At 49.4% G+C, this 14,446-nt stretch overlaps 1 protein-coding gene across 1 annotated transcript; it reads right to left on the bottom strand.

Annotated features, from left to right (window-relative positions):
- Positions 1–367: 367 nt before the first annotated feature.
- On the bottom strand, positions 368–7,061 carry LOC136049149 (centrosome-associated protein 350-like). The gene is made up of 5 exons (XM_065737189.1): positions 6,729–7,061; positions 5,553–5,639; positions 2,028–2,740; positions 1,569–1,660; positions 368–1,049 (listed from the first exon to the last, which is right to left on the bottom strand). The coding sequence occupies exons 3-5, from the start codon at positions 2,724–2,726 to the stop codon at positions 368–370; spliced, it is 1,473 nt and encodes a 490-aa protein (XP_065593261.1). The 5' UTR covers positions 2,727–2,740; positions 5,553–5,639; positions 6,729–7,061.
- Positions 7,062–14,446: the final 7,385 nt, after the last annotated feature.

Below are 14,446 nucleotides of genomic sequence, written 5' to 3' on the forward strand. Positions count from 1 at the left end.
GCAATAGGCTCATGTCCACTTCAGAGCTTTTACTCACTGGAAAACCTTTTAAAAAGACAAATGAAAGCATTTAATAAACATGCTCTTTGTAGAAATGAAATGCCCACGCTTTGGCATCAATTCTCTGCCTGTTTATGTGTGAGCACTTAATTCCCATCCAGCTCTTCCTATCCACAGGTTTCTAAGTACATGGGTTAGGCTTCTAGCACTTTCTTAGTGCCTCAGGAGGTGAAGTAATGTGTCCAAAATCAGTGACAAAACCAGATAAAATTACAAGATGGTCATACGGGTGAAGCAGTGATGAACATTCACAGGTTTGAATGCCCTGGGCTGTTACCAGGAGTCTCCCTGTCTCATCTCACTGACATTATTTACCTTCCAATGTGCTGTTCAAGCTCTCCCCAGCATTGGGATTTCTCTGCCTTATACTGTAGGTGATCCGTGGCAATTCTTTGCTCACATCACTCCCACCAGACAAAGAACAGGCTATTTTCTTCTCTTTGTCCAGGTCTGCTGTTCCCTCAGTGCCACCCACAAGGCTGATCCTGCCTGGTCCATGACATTCCCTGTCTGATGGCACGTGTAACTCATTATGGCCTGGGTCTCCCAGTAGCATCTGTATAGTCAGTGTCCCATCCTGCTCATCTTTGGATGCCTCAGGCTCTGGGACAGAAGATTTATTGTAAAGGTCCCAGGTTATCTCTGCTGATATTTTGTCAGCAGAACCTTTAGCACTGCTTGCTGCACTCAGTCTCTTAGTTGCCATCTCAATCTTCTCTTCAAGCTCCTTGGATAGGTTGTGTATGGCTTTCACTCGGTCCCATTTATTTCTATGTGGAGAAAAGCCAGAAGTTGAATCCTTGAAGTCTGGTTTTGCATCTTTCTGAAGAAGGGAAAAGCTCAGAGGAGGAATATCCAGAGCTGGGGGGGAGCAGGCCCTCAAGTCCTGACATCTGAGAGGACTGGGAAGCCAGGATTCAGACGCCAGCGGTGCTGCAGAAGGTGGCTCTCTATTTTTAGGTGATCGAAAGGTTTCTAGAAGATGATTCCTGTTTAAATAGAAATGGGAAATATCAGAAAAAATCAAAACAAAACAAAACAAAAAGCCAGAAACATCATCTTTCTGCACTAAGCAGTATCCTCAGCTAATACACTTCAAAAAAGAAAAAGAAACAGATTTCTCCATCTATAGACACGTTTGTCAAATGACAGATTCAGAACGGAGTGCAAAGTGCTGACAAATAGGGACGAGTCAGAGTCCTGCCTGGAGCTGGCAAGGAAAAGCTCTTTAAGAACACAGATGATAGAAGCAGAAAGAAATGTTTGCCTGAGCCTGGAGAGCCCCAGCACTCCCAGACAGCAGAAGTGGGCTGTGCATGCTCGAACATTGCTGATAAACCTGAGCACTCAGAGCTCTGTAACTGTGCTGGGCTCAGTGCAATGAGAGAGAGAAGGTGAGATATGGCAGGGGACTCATCCACTGCTCTGCATTGTTTGCAGCAGAACACTATGGAAAGTGCACTGAGCTTGCTGAGAAGGCTTCCTGGAGTGCTGTCAGTGCTGAGTACCTGACTCTGGGATCTGGATTTAATGCAGTATGTGATGTTTTTTCCACCCAGGCCATAAAACTGCGCTCCAGGGTTCCACCACTGGTTTGCTCCTGAAACAAGAGTGACTGTTACTGAAAGCACTACATAACTAGGCAACGCAAGAGTAGTGGTTGGCTTTTGTTCCACTTAATAATAGACTCTTTTAACCAGAAAAGCACACAAGCCAAACAACAAACCTGCTCTTTTTGCTGCAGCAATGGAGATTTCCAGGCTTTTGACCCTGAAGTCACAGCATCCAGCCTTATTAATGAGCACAGCAGCTCTTGCCAGAATTAGAAGTTAATTGCTCTGTTTTTCCAGATAAAACCTTACTTCCCTGACACTTCAAAGCACGTGCATGAAGTGCTTCACCTCCTACACGGTGCCACAGTGATCAGGGTTGAAGGGCTTTCAATCCACCTCTCCTCCATGACTTACTTGCTCAAGTGTGTGCTGAGGACTTCCTTTGGCAGCAGCTGCTCCCCTGATGAGCTTGCACGTCTGCTCAGAGCACGTTTTCTTTCCAAGAGCTTCTCTCTGTTTCCTGTATACTTCTTGCAGTCTCTTACTTCTCATCTCCACAGCCTGCATCGAAGACTTTTTCTCTTCCAGCTTTTTTTTCCTTCTCTCTTCGTTCTTCTGACGCATAAACTCCTGAACAACCTCACGGCTGTAGGGGTGAGGTTTTTTAATGTTAACCCTCCTCTTCGGAGGCTCTTTCAGGTTTTCTTTCTCAAACTCTTTCTGCACAGGGGTCCACCCAGGAGGAGATGTGCTTTTCCCCCTGAAGCAGTTTCCAGATCTGCTGGGCTTGGCTCCAACTGTTACTAATGCAGCCCTTGTCTTTCCCACACTAAAGGGGGATGGAGTTGTGTCCTGGTGTCCAGGTGAAGGTGGATGGTACAGCTGCAGAACCTCTCCCTTTGCAGTACCTCCCGGGAGCCTGCTCTGCCTGCAGCCATCGTGGCACTGGCTTTGCAAACGGAGGCTTCTGAGTATTTGTTTTGCACCACTGGTTGGTGCACTGCTGCTCCTTCCAGCAGGGCCGTGGTGGGGAGCTGAGCAGCCTTGGAGTTCTGGGCTTTTCCTCACAGGTTCGTTCCTCATTCCTCTGGAGCTGTTCTCCATTGCTGGCATTGCAGTGTTGGGTTCTGTGGAAGATATTGGAAGAGCAGTGATGTTATTCCTTCGGCGGTGAGCCAGCTGCTGTATCTGTATGACCCTCACAGCCCACCTCCTACTGCAGGGCTGAGGACTGCTGTGAAATCCTCAGCGCTGCAGAGAGAAGACAAATCTCTGCTGATTTCAGCAGTGCCTGATTACAGAGATAATATGCAGTTTGTGGCCCTTTGAGTGTGTATAGAAACTCTCTCTCAAACCTCTTACACTTGCTTAGAATGACCTCGAAGCCATTTATTCCAACAAGGTTTAACAAATGGCTGACTGCATCACTGTGTGCCAAAACGACCACTGTAGTAGAGAGAGAAACTTTACCATAAGCATTTCCAGTGCTCTGCTCTTCAGCTCTGCTCCTCAGCTTTGGAAATGCAGGTGGTGGACCAAGCAACTTCCTAGCTAACTTCTGACCTTCCCTCCAAGCAGAAGCACCAGGGAGCTTTGTACCTGAAACAGACATGAGCATCTGGGAGCATCGTTCTCTGCTGGTGGATGCAGGTAGCTGCTCCTTGCTGGGTTCTGCGGCCCTGAGAGTTGGAGGGAGGGGGATCACAAAAATGTGATCCTCTGTAATTATATCAAAATCACTGGGGTAAACGAATTTGTTTTTAAACTGGTGAGAATCAGCAGGAAGCTGCAGGGAGAATCAATGAATGGTACGGGACAAGGGACCATGTATAATGCAAAAGTAAACGATGCTGCATGCAGCACAAACAAATCATTCTTGTTTAATAGGTGGTGTCACATAATAGGCAACATTTATCACCGTTTTACTTCATAATTTCAGATTGCATTCTCAGCGTGCCAGTACTCACCCTGGCATAATTATGCATTTATTGCAAACATTTCTCAAGCAGAAGGTGACTAAATGGGAAGTTATTTGATATTTGCATGGAAGCTCCCTACCCCCTTACATTTCACCCTGCTAAAATACTCAAGCTTCTTTCAAACTTCTAGCAGGAACACACCGAGCTCAGCCCATCCTGCAGCCTGGGAGAGTACCCCAAGGCACAGGGACGATGTTTGCCAGCCCCCTGTGGGGCTGAAGGCACTCCCTATGGACACATGGACGTGTGCAGCCTTCTAGGGGGATTACCCACCAGATCTGTGAATCTGACAGCTCAAAGTGTGGAGGGAACTGCTGGAATCTGTTGGGTTTGGAGGGCTGAGATCCATCCCTATTTTTAAAGAAACACCTCTCTGTATTACTTTACTTCCTAGTTCAGCAGGATTAAGTGCAGGAGAGGCATTTATTTATTATGCTTTTGTAGCTCATACAATCATGGAATCCTCAGAGTTGGAAGGGACCCCTAAAGGTCACCCAGTCCCACTCCCCTGCAATGAACAGGAACGTGCACAGCTCCATCAGGTTGCCCAGTTCCTCTAAATGCAGCAGACAAATGCATACGTAGCTCTGACAGTGTACGCTGCCCTCACAGTGCCCGCTGCACACACCTTCTGTTTCTGTGAGACCTTTTTTGTATCTCTGCCGTGTTTATTACCAACAAAACTCACACCAAAGTCTGAGAGCAGCCCAAGTTTCTGATGAAATCACTCTCTAGAAGGAAACCTTTTGATTTAAACATTCTCCCGTGTTGTTGTTTTTTTTTTTCTTCAGCCTACGGATGAATATTTTATGGCTGTTGTGACTTAATTTTTTGTTAACTACAGCAAATTTATAATTCATCAAATTCCAGAGCACTCTGGCTCTGACCCCCGACCCCTCATTCATCTCCCGTCACCCTGCCTCAGCTCTTCCACTGACAGAAACTAATAGCCAATAAAGACACCGTGACACCGGCAGTTACAATGATGAATGTTTCATGTGGCACGGCCTTATTATGACCCACTCTCAGAGGAAGACCAAGCCATTTTTCAAACAATCCATTAAAACAAAAAAAAAAAAAGGAGGGAGAAGGAAATTATTACATATTTCATGCATTTTAAATAGGACTTTGGCAGCACAGTGCATGACGCAGCTGTACTCGTCATTTCATTCATGTGGCATGAGATAACTGGGATTTTTTGCCTCCTGTTTGCCAGAAGTTACACGTTTGAAACCTTCACCAGTGTAAATTCGTCCGCTTTGAGCTCCCACTGTTTGCCCACCAAGTTGCAATGCAACCATTCCCACTGCAAAATGATGGCATGAAAGAGGAAACATGGCTCCAATAGTTCAAACCTGCCCTGGAGACAGCCTTTGGTGCCCTTTGGTGGCACTCTCAGTTCAGCTGGGAACTCGGTGGGTTGCAAACTGTTCTTCCCACCGAGGACACGTGGCTTATTTTCTACTTCTGGTTATTTTTAATCCTGGCAGGCCTGGAATTCAGCTGCCACAGGCAACGGTGTGACAAATGGTTGAAGGTCACTATGGCTGTTCTTAGATGACACCTGTGGGCATTGGCATGGGTCGTGCAACCAACGGAGAGCCTGAGGAGGGCACATGGCAGCAACTGCCAAATGTTACTCAAAAGCCAATGACAGAATGGGGCAGCAGGAGGCACTGCCTGACCCCCCTGGGGCCTCGGCACACTTCACGTGCAGCCAACCCAGAAACAAAGCCCTGTGCTGCCTCTGGTCACCTTCTGTCTCCTTGGACAAACGCTCACTTCCGTCTGTTCCCTCTGTGGTTTTGTTTCTTGCTTTGTATAAACAGGCTCTGCTCCTTGGCTGCAGGTCCCAGGATTTGGCATCATTTTAATAACCAGATCCAGACTTTGGCAGGTGCACGTGCTGCTGATCTCTGCTCCATCAATCTGTGTCTCATCCCACGAATTTCATTCTTACCTTCACCCACTGCTGTTCTCTCAGGAGAAGAGGACTCGGGCGAGGGCTGCCTCTGGCTCTTTCTTTGGTCTTCAACCGGGAGGAAAACTGGAGAGAAGAATTCGTGCAGGGCTTAAATCAGAAGGTTGAGTGTGGCAAAGCAGCTGTGACGTTATTTCCAGCGGCGCAGCACAGATGGAGCAGCTGAACGAGCTGCACCTGAATCGAGTGTGGGGCTGTGAATCAGGCTGCTGCAGTTCAGCACGTTTAATGCTCCCCTGATAGTTCCCTGACAGTTATGTTCAGTGATCTGGTTGAAAACAAAATAAATCTGCCTTCCTGCTGAGCTCCCTCCGGAGGCTGAGCAGGGCTCCAAGCACAGCCCGTGTCGGCTGAGAGGGGGACAGCACAGCACGAGGGCTCCCAGAGGTGAGCTCTGCTTAAATGCTCCCATCCATCACTGGAAAAAGTGGGATGGAAAAGATCTGAAGGAAACACCCCTGGAAGCTGGCGGCGTGTGACAGGGATCGCAGTGCCCAATGAATTAACACTAATGCTATTACAGCAATAAGATTTATTACGTACAGCTTTTCAGCTCCTCTTCCCTAGTCCGGCAGAGCCTCAGTAATCCCATTGCCTGCAGCTTGCCGAGCGGGTGTGCAACGGGATGGAGTCCAGCACAGGGCCATGCTGCAGCCCATCACTGCACACAGCACCCCGAGAGCTTCACTTGCACCACCCCAATGAGACAGCTTTAGTGAGTGGTACTTCAGGCTCAAACTTGGCAGCAAAGCAGGATAAGGAATTCTAATAATATCTGCTTTTAGATCCACGCTAGTTCCACTGAATGAACTGTTAAATCCTCTGTAATGCCTCTGAGCTACACAATTCCTGCTTTAAGTACCTGTGATGCCTCTCCGCACCGCTGTGCTATTATTTCCCATGTGCTTATACCACTCACGTTGTGTTTCCTGCCTGGCAAAAGGTGTGGGAGATGGGAAGTTTCATGCAACTGGTTAAGAAAAGTCAGTAAAAGGCACTGAGAGCACAACCTTCCATGGGCTCAGGATCACTCAAGGTTGGAAAAGACCTCTGAGCCCTCTAAGTCCCACCAACCCATCCCCATCAGGCCCACTCAGCTTCTCCTGCAGAGCTTTGCTGCAAGGACTGTGTCACCCTGAGCCTTGTGCCACTGACCTCCAGGACATGGAGCAGGAGGAGCAGGCACTCTGCACACCTTTCTCTTCAGGGGTCTGTCCTGCAGTGGCTCTCGAGCACAGGATGCAATCAGGCACTTCTGCTCCTGAGAATCTGCTTGCTGGTTTTGCTTCTGCTCCTGGATTTTCTTCTTGAGCTGCTCTAACTTCTTCTGGGGTGATTTTATCTGCAGCTTCTCCAGCTTCTGGTCACTGGGGCTGCTGGCTGATGAAGGGTAGTGCAAAGGGAGCAGGACAGCTACGGGGGCTGAGAACCCACTGCTCCCTGCCAAGGGGCAAGGTGTGTGTTGCGGGGAGCAGGGATGTTTTCCCTTTTGTACTGCGTGGCCTCCAGATTCTGCCCACTCTCCAAAATCCTCCCTTGGGCTCCGTGCAGGGGGCCCTGTCCCATTGGCAGGGGACAGAGCAGCACAGTTCCTCTTCCTTAAAGAAAAGAAAAACAATACTGAATAGGCACAGAACCACACGCAATCACCAAGGCTGGGAAGGACTCCAAGATCACCCCGTCCAACCATTCACCTCCCACCAGTATCTCCCCACTAAAACGTGTCCCTCAGTACAACATCTAAACACGGGGTATTATTACATGATGCATATGGAGGCAGTTGAGTTCCTAGAACACATTCTGCTGGTGATGTTGGTTTCTTCACGGGAGCAGTATTTTGTCTGCAACCACGAGTTTGAAAATGAAGATAGAGCTGGGAAAGTGCAAAGGGAACCGTGGTCTGACAAGTTCCTATGAGCACAGACTCAGTAAGATGCAGGGAGATGATGGGACAGACAGTTTCACTGCCCCCATCCCTGGGTGCTGTGCACTGAGGTCATTACTCACCTGCACGACACGGGGACCTCACTGCTCTCCTGGTTCAGAGCTGTCTCATCCCTGTTTCTCTTTCCATCTACAGCGTAACAAAGTTTTGTCAGTATTAGGAAACAGTGGAGTGGCTTTTGCTCAGAAGCAGAGCTGCACCCTTCTCCCATCACCTGCCCAGCACAGCAGGCTCCTCGTGCCCTGCACATCCCTAGCAGCCAGCAGAGGAGCAGGCATCCTTCCCCCCTCCACCTTCCCTTCCTCCAGCACCGAGCTGCTCCCAGTAACCCACAACTCACCAAAGCTTTCTCTGCACCAAAGCTCTCCCCTGGCTGCCTGAGGGTTGGCACAGCTCCTCGTTCGATGACAAAATTTGTTTTCAATCCTCTGTAGCTGTGAAAAGGCAGATTTGTCTTTTGAAAGGAGACGTATGTTTTTGCTCGCGGAAGCCTTTTGCTGGCATACAATCCTCTGATTAATTTTGCAGCTCCTAGTTACTGGGGGAGTGCTGGCATGCCCAAGCACGTCCCAGGTGGCACTTCCTGCAGCTGGAAGGGGCATAACTGACTGGGAATGTAAGAGCTAACCAAACAGTGTATTTGCTTTGCTTTCAATTACACTCTCAGAGATCGGGCAGAGGGGGTGCACAGGGCAGAGAGCACTGTATGTCACAGCTAACATTGCCTGGACCACACGTACCACTGCTTTGGCTTCCTGAAGACTCTTCCAAGCCAGGGCCACATCTGTGGAAACAAGATGAAATACATGTTATAGCATCTCTTTCCATCTGGCTCCACTGTATGCAACTTCCCCTCGTGCTCAGCTCTGAGTGGGTCAGAGCTGGTGGCTGAAATGCAGAACTGCTCCTGGAGCACTGTGTGCTGTGTGTGTACAGCATGCTTTCAGTGTGCACGGAGTGCTGTCGGAGCTGACGCTCTTGGAGCTGTGTTACACCTTACTCAGCAAAGCTCCCGCTGATATTTGCTGGTAGTTCTTGCCTTCAGGCTGAGGAGCACTCACAGATCAGCTCTCACAGAAAGCAGCAGGAAATGGGGAGCAGTGCATTGTTCCAAGAGCTACAAGCACAGATTTGCAACCATCCAACGCTTGCAAATTGCAAAGTATTGCTCCCTTGTGTGTGCAGACATGCAGATTAAAAGCAGAAATCCTTAGTATGAAATAAAGTTATCCAAGGCTGTATCAGTGACTGCAGAGAGGAAAACAGAAGCACAATATCCACATACCTGCCCGAGGAATGGATCCTCCAGATGCAGAGCTGCTGTCCATCCCTCAGCTGCTTCCCGAGATCCTGCAGTAATCATGCAATAGGACTGCTCATTGCTCTCCTATGAGGTTTTCATTACACCCACATACATTTTTACTCATGCCTGCTGAACACTTTACCTTTTGTAGCCTCAAAAGGAAGTGTCCCCTTAGGAGCTGTGGTGGAGCACCTAGAGGAGCACTTCCCAGGGGATGTGTGGAAGAGCCGGAGCTGCTCCTCAGCAGAAAATCCCCGGAGCCACTTCCAAAATGCGGTGAGAGAAAGAGCTCAGCACCGAACATCCATCCCATCCTCTGCTCCTTCCCGGAGCCGAGCCACATGCAGGCACCAGTTCCCTGGCACCAGACCCTCCTCTGACAGCGGGGCCAGGACGGCCCCTGCCGTGCCCAGGAGCCCTCGGGAGCCCCTCCAGCACCGCCGCACCTCTGTTTGGGCCCTGGGTGCGCGGCCACAGCAACGGGAGAGGCTGCTGGAAACGGCGTGGAAAACAAACAGCAACGAGAGGAGCCCAGGGCTGAGCTCAGCTGGCAAATTCGTGGAGAAAAGCCAGCAGCGCTCCCGACAGAACCCTATGTGCTCCCCAGGGCGTCCTGCCGTGCCGGATAAGGTCTGCCACCTCTGCGGGTCTGACTGGTTTCTTTTCATGTCACTGTTGCTCAGTTTCAGCGTTTGGGATCCGAGGAGCGTTCCGCTCCGCGCTGCTCTCGCCTCGCGTTTCAGTTCGTGCAGCAAACAGCAGAGGGCAAACTCCGACTGCAGGATGGAGACGGAGCGCGCCCATGCCGGGATGCCGGGATGCCGGGATGCCGGGATGCCGGGATGCCGGGATGCTGGGATGCTGGGGGGGGATTGTGGCAGGACAATCCAGGACAGCAGCACTGTCTCCTCGGCAAAGCCAGCCCTGGCTCTGCATGCTGCTGGTGAGAACAGTAATGGTGGGCACATGGATGTGATGATGAAGATAAGTAAAGAAGGGAAAAATCATTTCTTGTTTCTCTACAGCAGTAATGGTCAACTGCTGCTGCCAGGGGTTAAATTTCCATCAGTACCCTGAGGAAAGAAGTTGTACATGTAGGTTCCACTTCACTGCAGAGCAAAGCAGATTAATGTTCTGTTTCATCAACATGTTGGCTTGCACTGAATCTGACTCTTGTTTCTGGGTAATATCCTCAGCTATTTGTCCATGCTTTATAATTGTACAGATTTGCTTCAAGCAGCAATGTCAAACTGTAAGTGATCGTTATTACTGGAAGGAGCTCAGATGGTGAGGCAAGATACTGCCACCACATCCTTTCATCTGCATGGATCCCTGTGGTCTCTAGAGAAGTTCTCTTGAAGGAGCAGACTTCAGCTGCTAATCTCATGAATGTCACTGCAGCCTGTGCTCAGATATTACTGGCATCTCAGCTTTTCAAGTCTAACCAAACAAGGAATTCCTGAGCTGCAGACTGGAGTCACAAAGCTCCCACTTCGAGCTGTTCCAAGCCAATGTTTTGGCCTGATTAGAGGTTGCAGTGCTAGGAATGCAGAGCTTGTCCAAGGGAGAGCCACGGCTACTTGGGGTGTGCAAGAGATAAGAGCCATAATTGCAGGGTTCCTGGGCAGCCATAGTGCTGAGCACATGTGTGCAGGGAAGGGAGGACAGAACAGTAATGTGACACCTCGGCAGGAGGACGGCAACTTTCTGCAGGGGTTTGGGAAGCAGGGAAGCTGGCAGTAACTGGGAAAGCCCTGGGTCTGCTCGGGGTAGGGGCCCTATGTGGGGCAGGAGCACAGGTGCTGCGCTGGGCAGTGCCTCCAGCCGTGCACAGTGCCGCATCTGAAGTCACAGGGTCAGGCTGGCATCGCTGCTGGCACTGCTTCTTCTCAGCAAACTGTTGGAGCTGACAAGAGCCAGGAGAGCGACAGATTGCCAGCATGTTGTGCTGCACATCTTGGAGTGTTAGACCACAAATCTGCTGAGAGCTGAGGAAGTGAAACCTACCTCCCCTTGGGCCAAATCCCACTTCTGCAGAGCGTGAAGCTCAGGGACAGGAGCCAAGTGGGAGCCCAGGCAGAGAGGAGCAGATCCTATTGGGTTTGTATTCTGGGTCTGTATGAGCAAAATGAGCTAATCCTGCACAGCTCTGTCCTGAGGACTCCACAGATCCTGTCCCATGTAACAAAGGCAGAATTAAGCCTTGTGTTTTCACTCAGGTGGCATTTATGATGCACCAGCCTTCAGACTATGAGCTTCCTCCACAGGTGTTCTCAGGCTGTCACCCACCAGTTGCAGCAGACTGCAGGCTATTGTGAACCCGGTGGAAGCACAAAAGTCACAAGAGGGCTTTTCAGGATGGGATATGGGAACATTTCACGTCCCTGAGAACCCCACAAGAAAGATGCTGAATTCCCCCTGCACGGGGTTATGCCACAAATGGGATCCTCTGTGTTTTACCATCAGCAGCTCATGCCAGCTCTCAACAGGTATGCTCACGTGCACTGCTGCTGTTCAGGAAATATTCAAGCCAACAACCCACAAGGCCTAGCAGAATTTGGGAAGTGAACATTTCTGTGAACCAAAACCAGAAATTCCTCCCAAGTTTCCATGGTTTGAAGCTGCTGCATATTGTGTGGGTACAGTTTTGTCCATTGAATATACCCCTGAGGTCTGATAACTTCATCCCGTGAAGAGGAAAGAAAACGGAACCTTTATTTTCCTGGTGCCTGACAAAACAACTCATATCATAAACTGCTTCTCACAGAAATTCTCAGTTAGCAAACAATCACGGCACGAATGTGGGCTCTGATTGCAAGCTGATGTGACATGAGTGTTGTAGGAAGCATATGGTGGGAAGAGGCAGCTGATAAAGAATGCAAACCGTTCTGAACCTGACAGCTTCGGGCTGCACCCGTTGGGATCCATGACAAAACAGTAGCTGCATTTAAAAGGGACACACAAAGAATAATAAGTAGGGGTCCGATTTGAAGCTGCAAAGAACCTGGACATCACTACTGCATATTGCAGTCATCTGTGAAGGTACTTATTTCTCAAACCTGTAGGAAAATAAGACTGAGATAAATGTGTTGCCCCACTGATGGTGCCACGTTGGCTCCTGAGGAAAGACACACATTTCTTCTTCAGTGGATGATGCTGTGAAATAGCAGCACAGTGCTCAGAGGTATACAGGGATGAGCCCAAACCTGGCTGCAGAATTTATGTTGGTACCACTGAACCATCTCTTCCAATCCTTGCAGCAAATGTTGTTTCCCATCTTGTTAGGAATAAGCAGATCCGTTTCCCATGGTCTGCGTTGTGCCCGAACCCAGAGAGCAATGCACTGCAATAGAGACTCTGCCTTTCTTTGCAGTGATTGCAGACAGAAACACCAGGAAATGTCAAGCTTGTGTTTTCCTATTGATGCTCTGAAATAATAATTCATCTCAGCAAAGAACTGTATCTTCAGAAAATCTGGATTTTATGTTGCATGTCAAGTGATGTCCAGGAAGGGACGAGTCTTCTCTTGATGTGATTATATATAAATACATATATATCATATAGCTGTTGGAAAAGTGTGCTAAGGTAGAGAGAGATATTCAGGGGCTGTTTTTTCTTCCTATCCGTAGGACACAGTGTGAATGGGATCAGAAGCAGAGGATGGGGAGGCTGCCTGCACTGTGTAGTGGAATGTGGGAGAGCACACGATTGCCGTGGAAACCAGCTATAGTAAATGGAGCTCTTCAGCTACAGGGGAGGGCTTATAGCACCAGGCTGCAAGCAGGCAATTTGAATCAGCCATCCGCAGGTAAACTGGCACTTTTCTCTGCACATCATTGTCTCCATGCACTGTAAAAGGGAAAAAGAAGGGGAGGTGGTAGGGGAGAACTGCAGGATTACCAAGCTAGAAAAACCCACAGGAGCTGGTGCAAAGATTCTCGTGGCTGTGGGTAGGGGCTTGTCCTGGCATGCGAGGAGTGCGCTGAAGAAGAGCAATAGGTGCAAGGATGAAGCAGACCTGTGTCTCGAAATTGGACCCTGCACACCTGTCTGATCCTGCTCCCACCTGAGGGCAGTGGTTAAACACAACTTACCTGGAACCACCTGGGGCTGCTGGGCTCACCAGCTGCCACGGTCCTGCACAGATGTAAGGAATTTGCCTTATTACCATCTCTAGTAGTGATGCTCCGAATCTCCTGACTCATTGGGTTTGGGGTGATTGGATTTAAGTATGCAGTTCAGTATGCACTCAGATATCTTTGTGGCATTAAACATAACATACCAAAGACTGCACGCTCTGTAATTGTGCCTCACTGCACTCCACAGCTCCTTGTTCTGAAGTTACTTCGTTCTGTTTCAGCCTTTCAGTGAAGCATCAAAGAGTCACCGAGAGCAGCAGGATGTCAGCCTTCTCCTTCAGGAGAAGTTTAATGCTGCAAACCCCAATGGTCCAACCAAATCCAAAGCTGGGATCTGGGTCCTCCTGTCCCACATTTGTCTCTGCCTGTGTCTTTGTGACAGTGCTGCCCACACAGCAGATGCTGCCAAGAAGAGCTCCTGCTTCCCTGTTGCAGTTTCCCCTCTCCAGTGCTTTCTGTGTCCCTGTTGCACAACCACTGCCGTGCAGCACAGCTGATCTGCAGTCCCAAACGAAGATACTGAACCTCATCTTCTTAATATATTGTTTTAAATAGCAGGAGTGATTAAGCACTCCCACCAAAACCTGCCCTGTGCCCTCAAGGTTTCTGCACAGCCTGGGGCCGTCCTGGGGAGACTGCTGCTGCAAATCACTTCATTATGTTTAATGAAAACCCTGAAGCAAACGTTCAGGACTCAGCCAGGCTGCATGTGGCCTCTCTATCCTTGCTGTGGGTTCACAACCTTTTTATGAGTGCTGCTGCTGCTTGAGGTGTGCTTTCCAGGGGATTTTGTGTCTGACTGGGCTTTTGCTGCAGTGTGAGCTCTAAAACCAGCCTTGTTCTGCCCACTATTTCCTCCAGCTGCTGTTTAGTGCTTGAGTCATTGATGCCCCTCCTCTTTTTTTGTGATGAATGGGTCTCTTTGCCCCAGTGTTGTTCTCATTGAGATGCTACATCTTCAAAACGATTGCCTTTCTGTCAGACCTTGGAATGGAGTTAAGAGTAGTGGACTGGCAGTGGGAAAAGAGGCAGAAAATGCCCATACACCGTGATCACCTCTGCTTCCTCCGCAAAAAACTGTTCCAGAGAGGGGTGTGAGAAGCTGAGACCACAGCCTGCACTTCCTCAGGGGTGACCTTTAAAGGAACTGAGAAAATACCATTTTTTTTTCTGGAAAGAGCTGAGTAATTGCAAAGTGCTCCCAGAACGCACCCGTCTGAATTAGAAAGAGACGTTTCGAGGGGATGGCATTTAATTACAGCTGCTGCTAGCAAGAGTTGGCGATTAGATTGCACCGGTTCAGCAGTGACTTCAGCTCGGATCTGCCTGTGTTGGGAGTATGAATCGCAGTGCTCTTCTTTGCACATAAACCCCAGCAGAGGCCACCAGCAAGCTGCTTCCCCAGCCGCAGGAAAGCTGCCAGCTAATTAACGGCGATCCGAGAGCCTTGGAGGGAAGGCTGGCTCCTCGGTGTGTCTGCGAGATG

This window comes from Cyrtonyx montezumae, unplaced genomic scaffold, assembly GCF_038088225.1.
Source record: "Cyrtonyx montezumae isolate F1298 unplaced genomic scaffold, pur_monq_1.0 scaffold_20, whole genome shotgun sequence".
In the NCBI taxonomy this organism is placed as follows: Eukaryota; Metazoa; Chordata; class Aves; order Galliformes; family Odontophoridae; genus Cyrtonyx; species Cyrtonyx montezumae.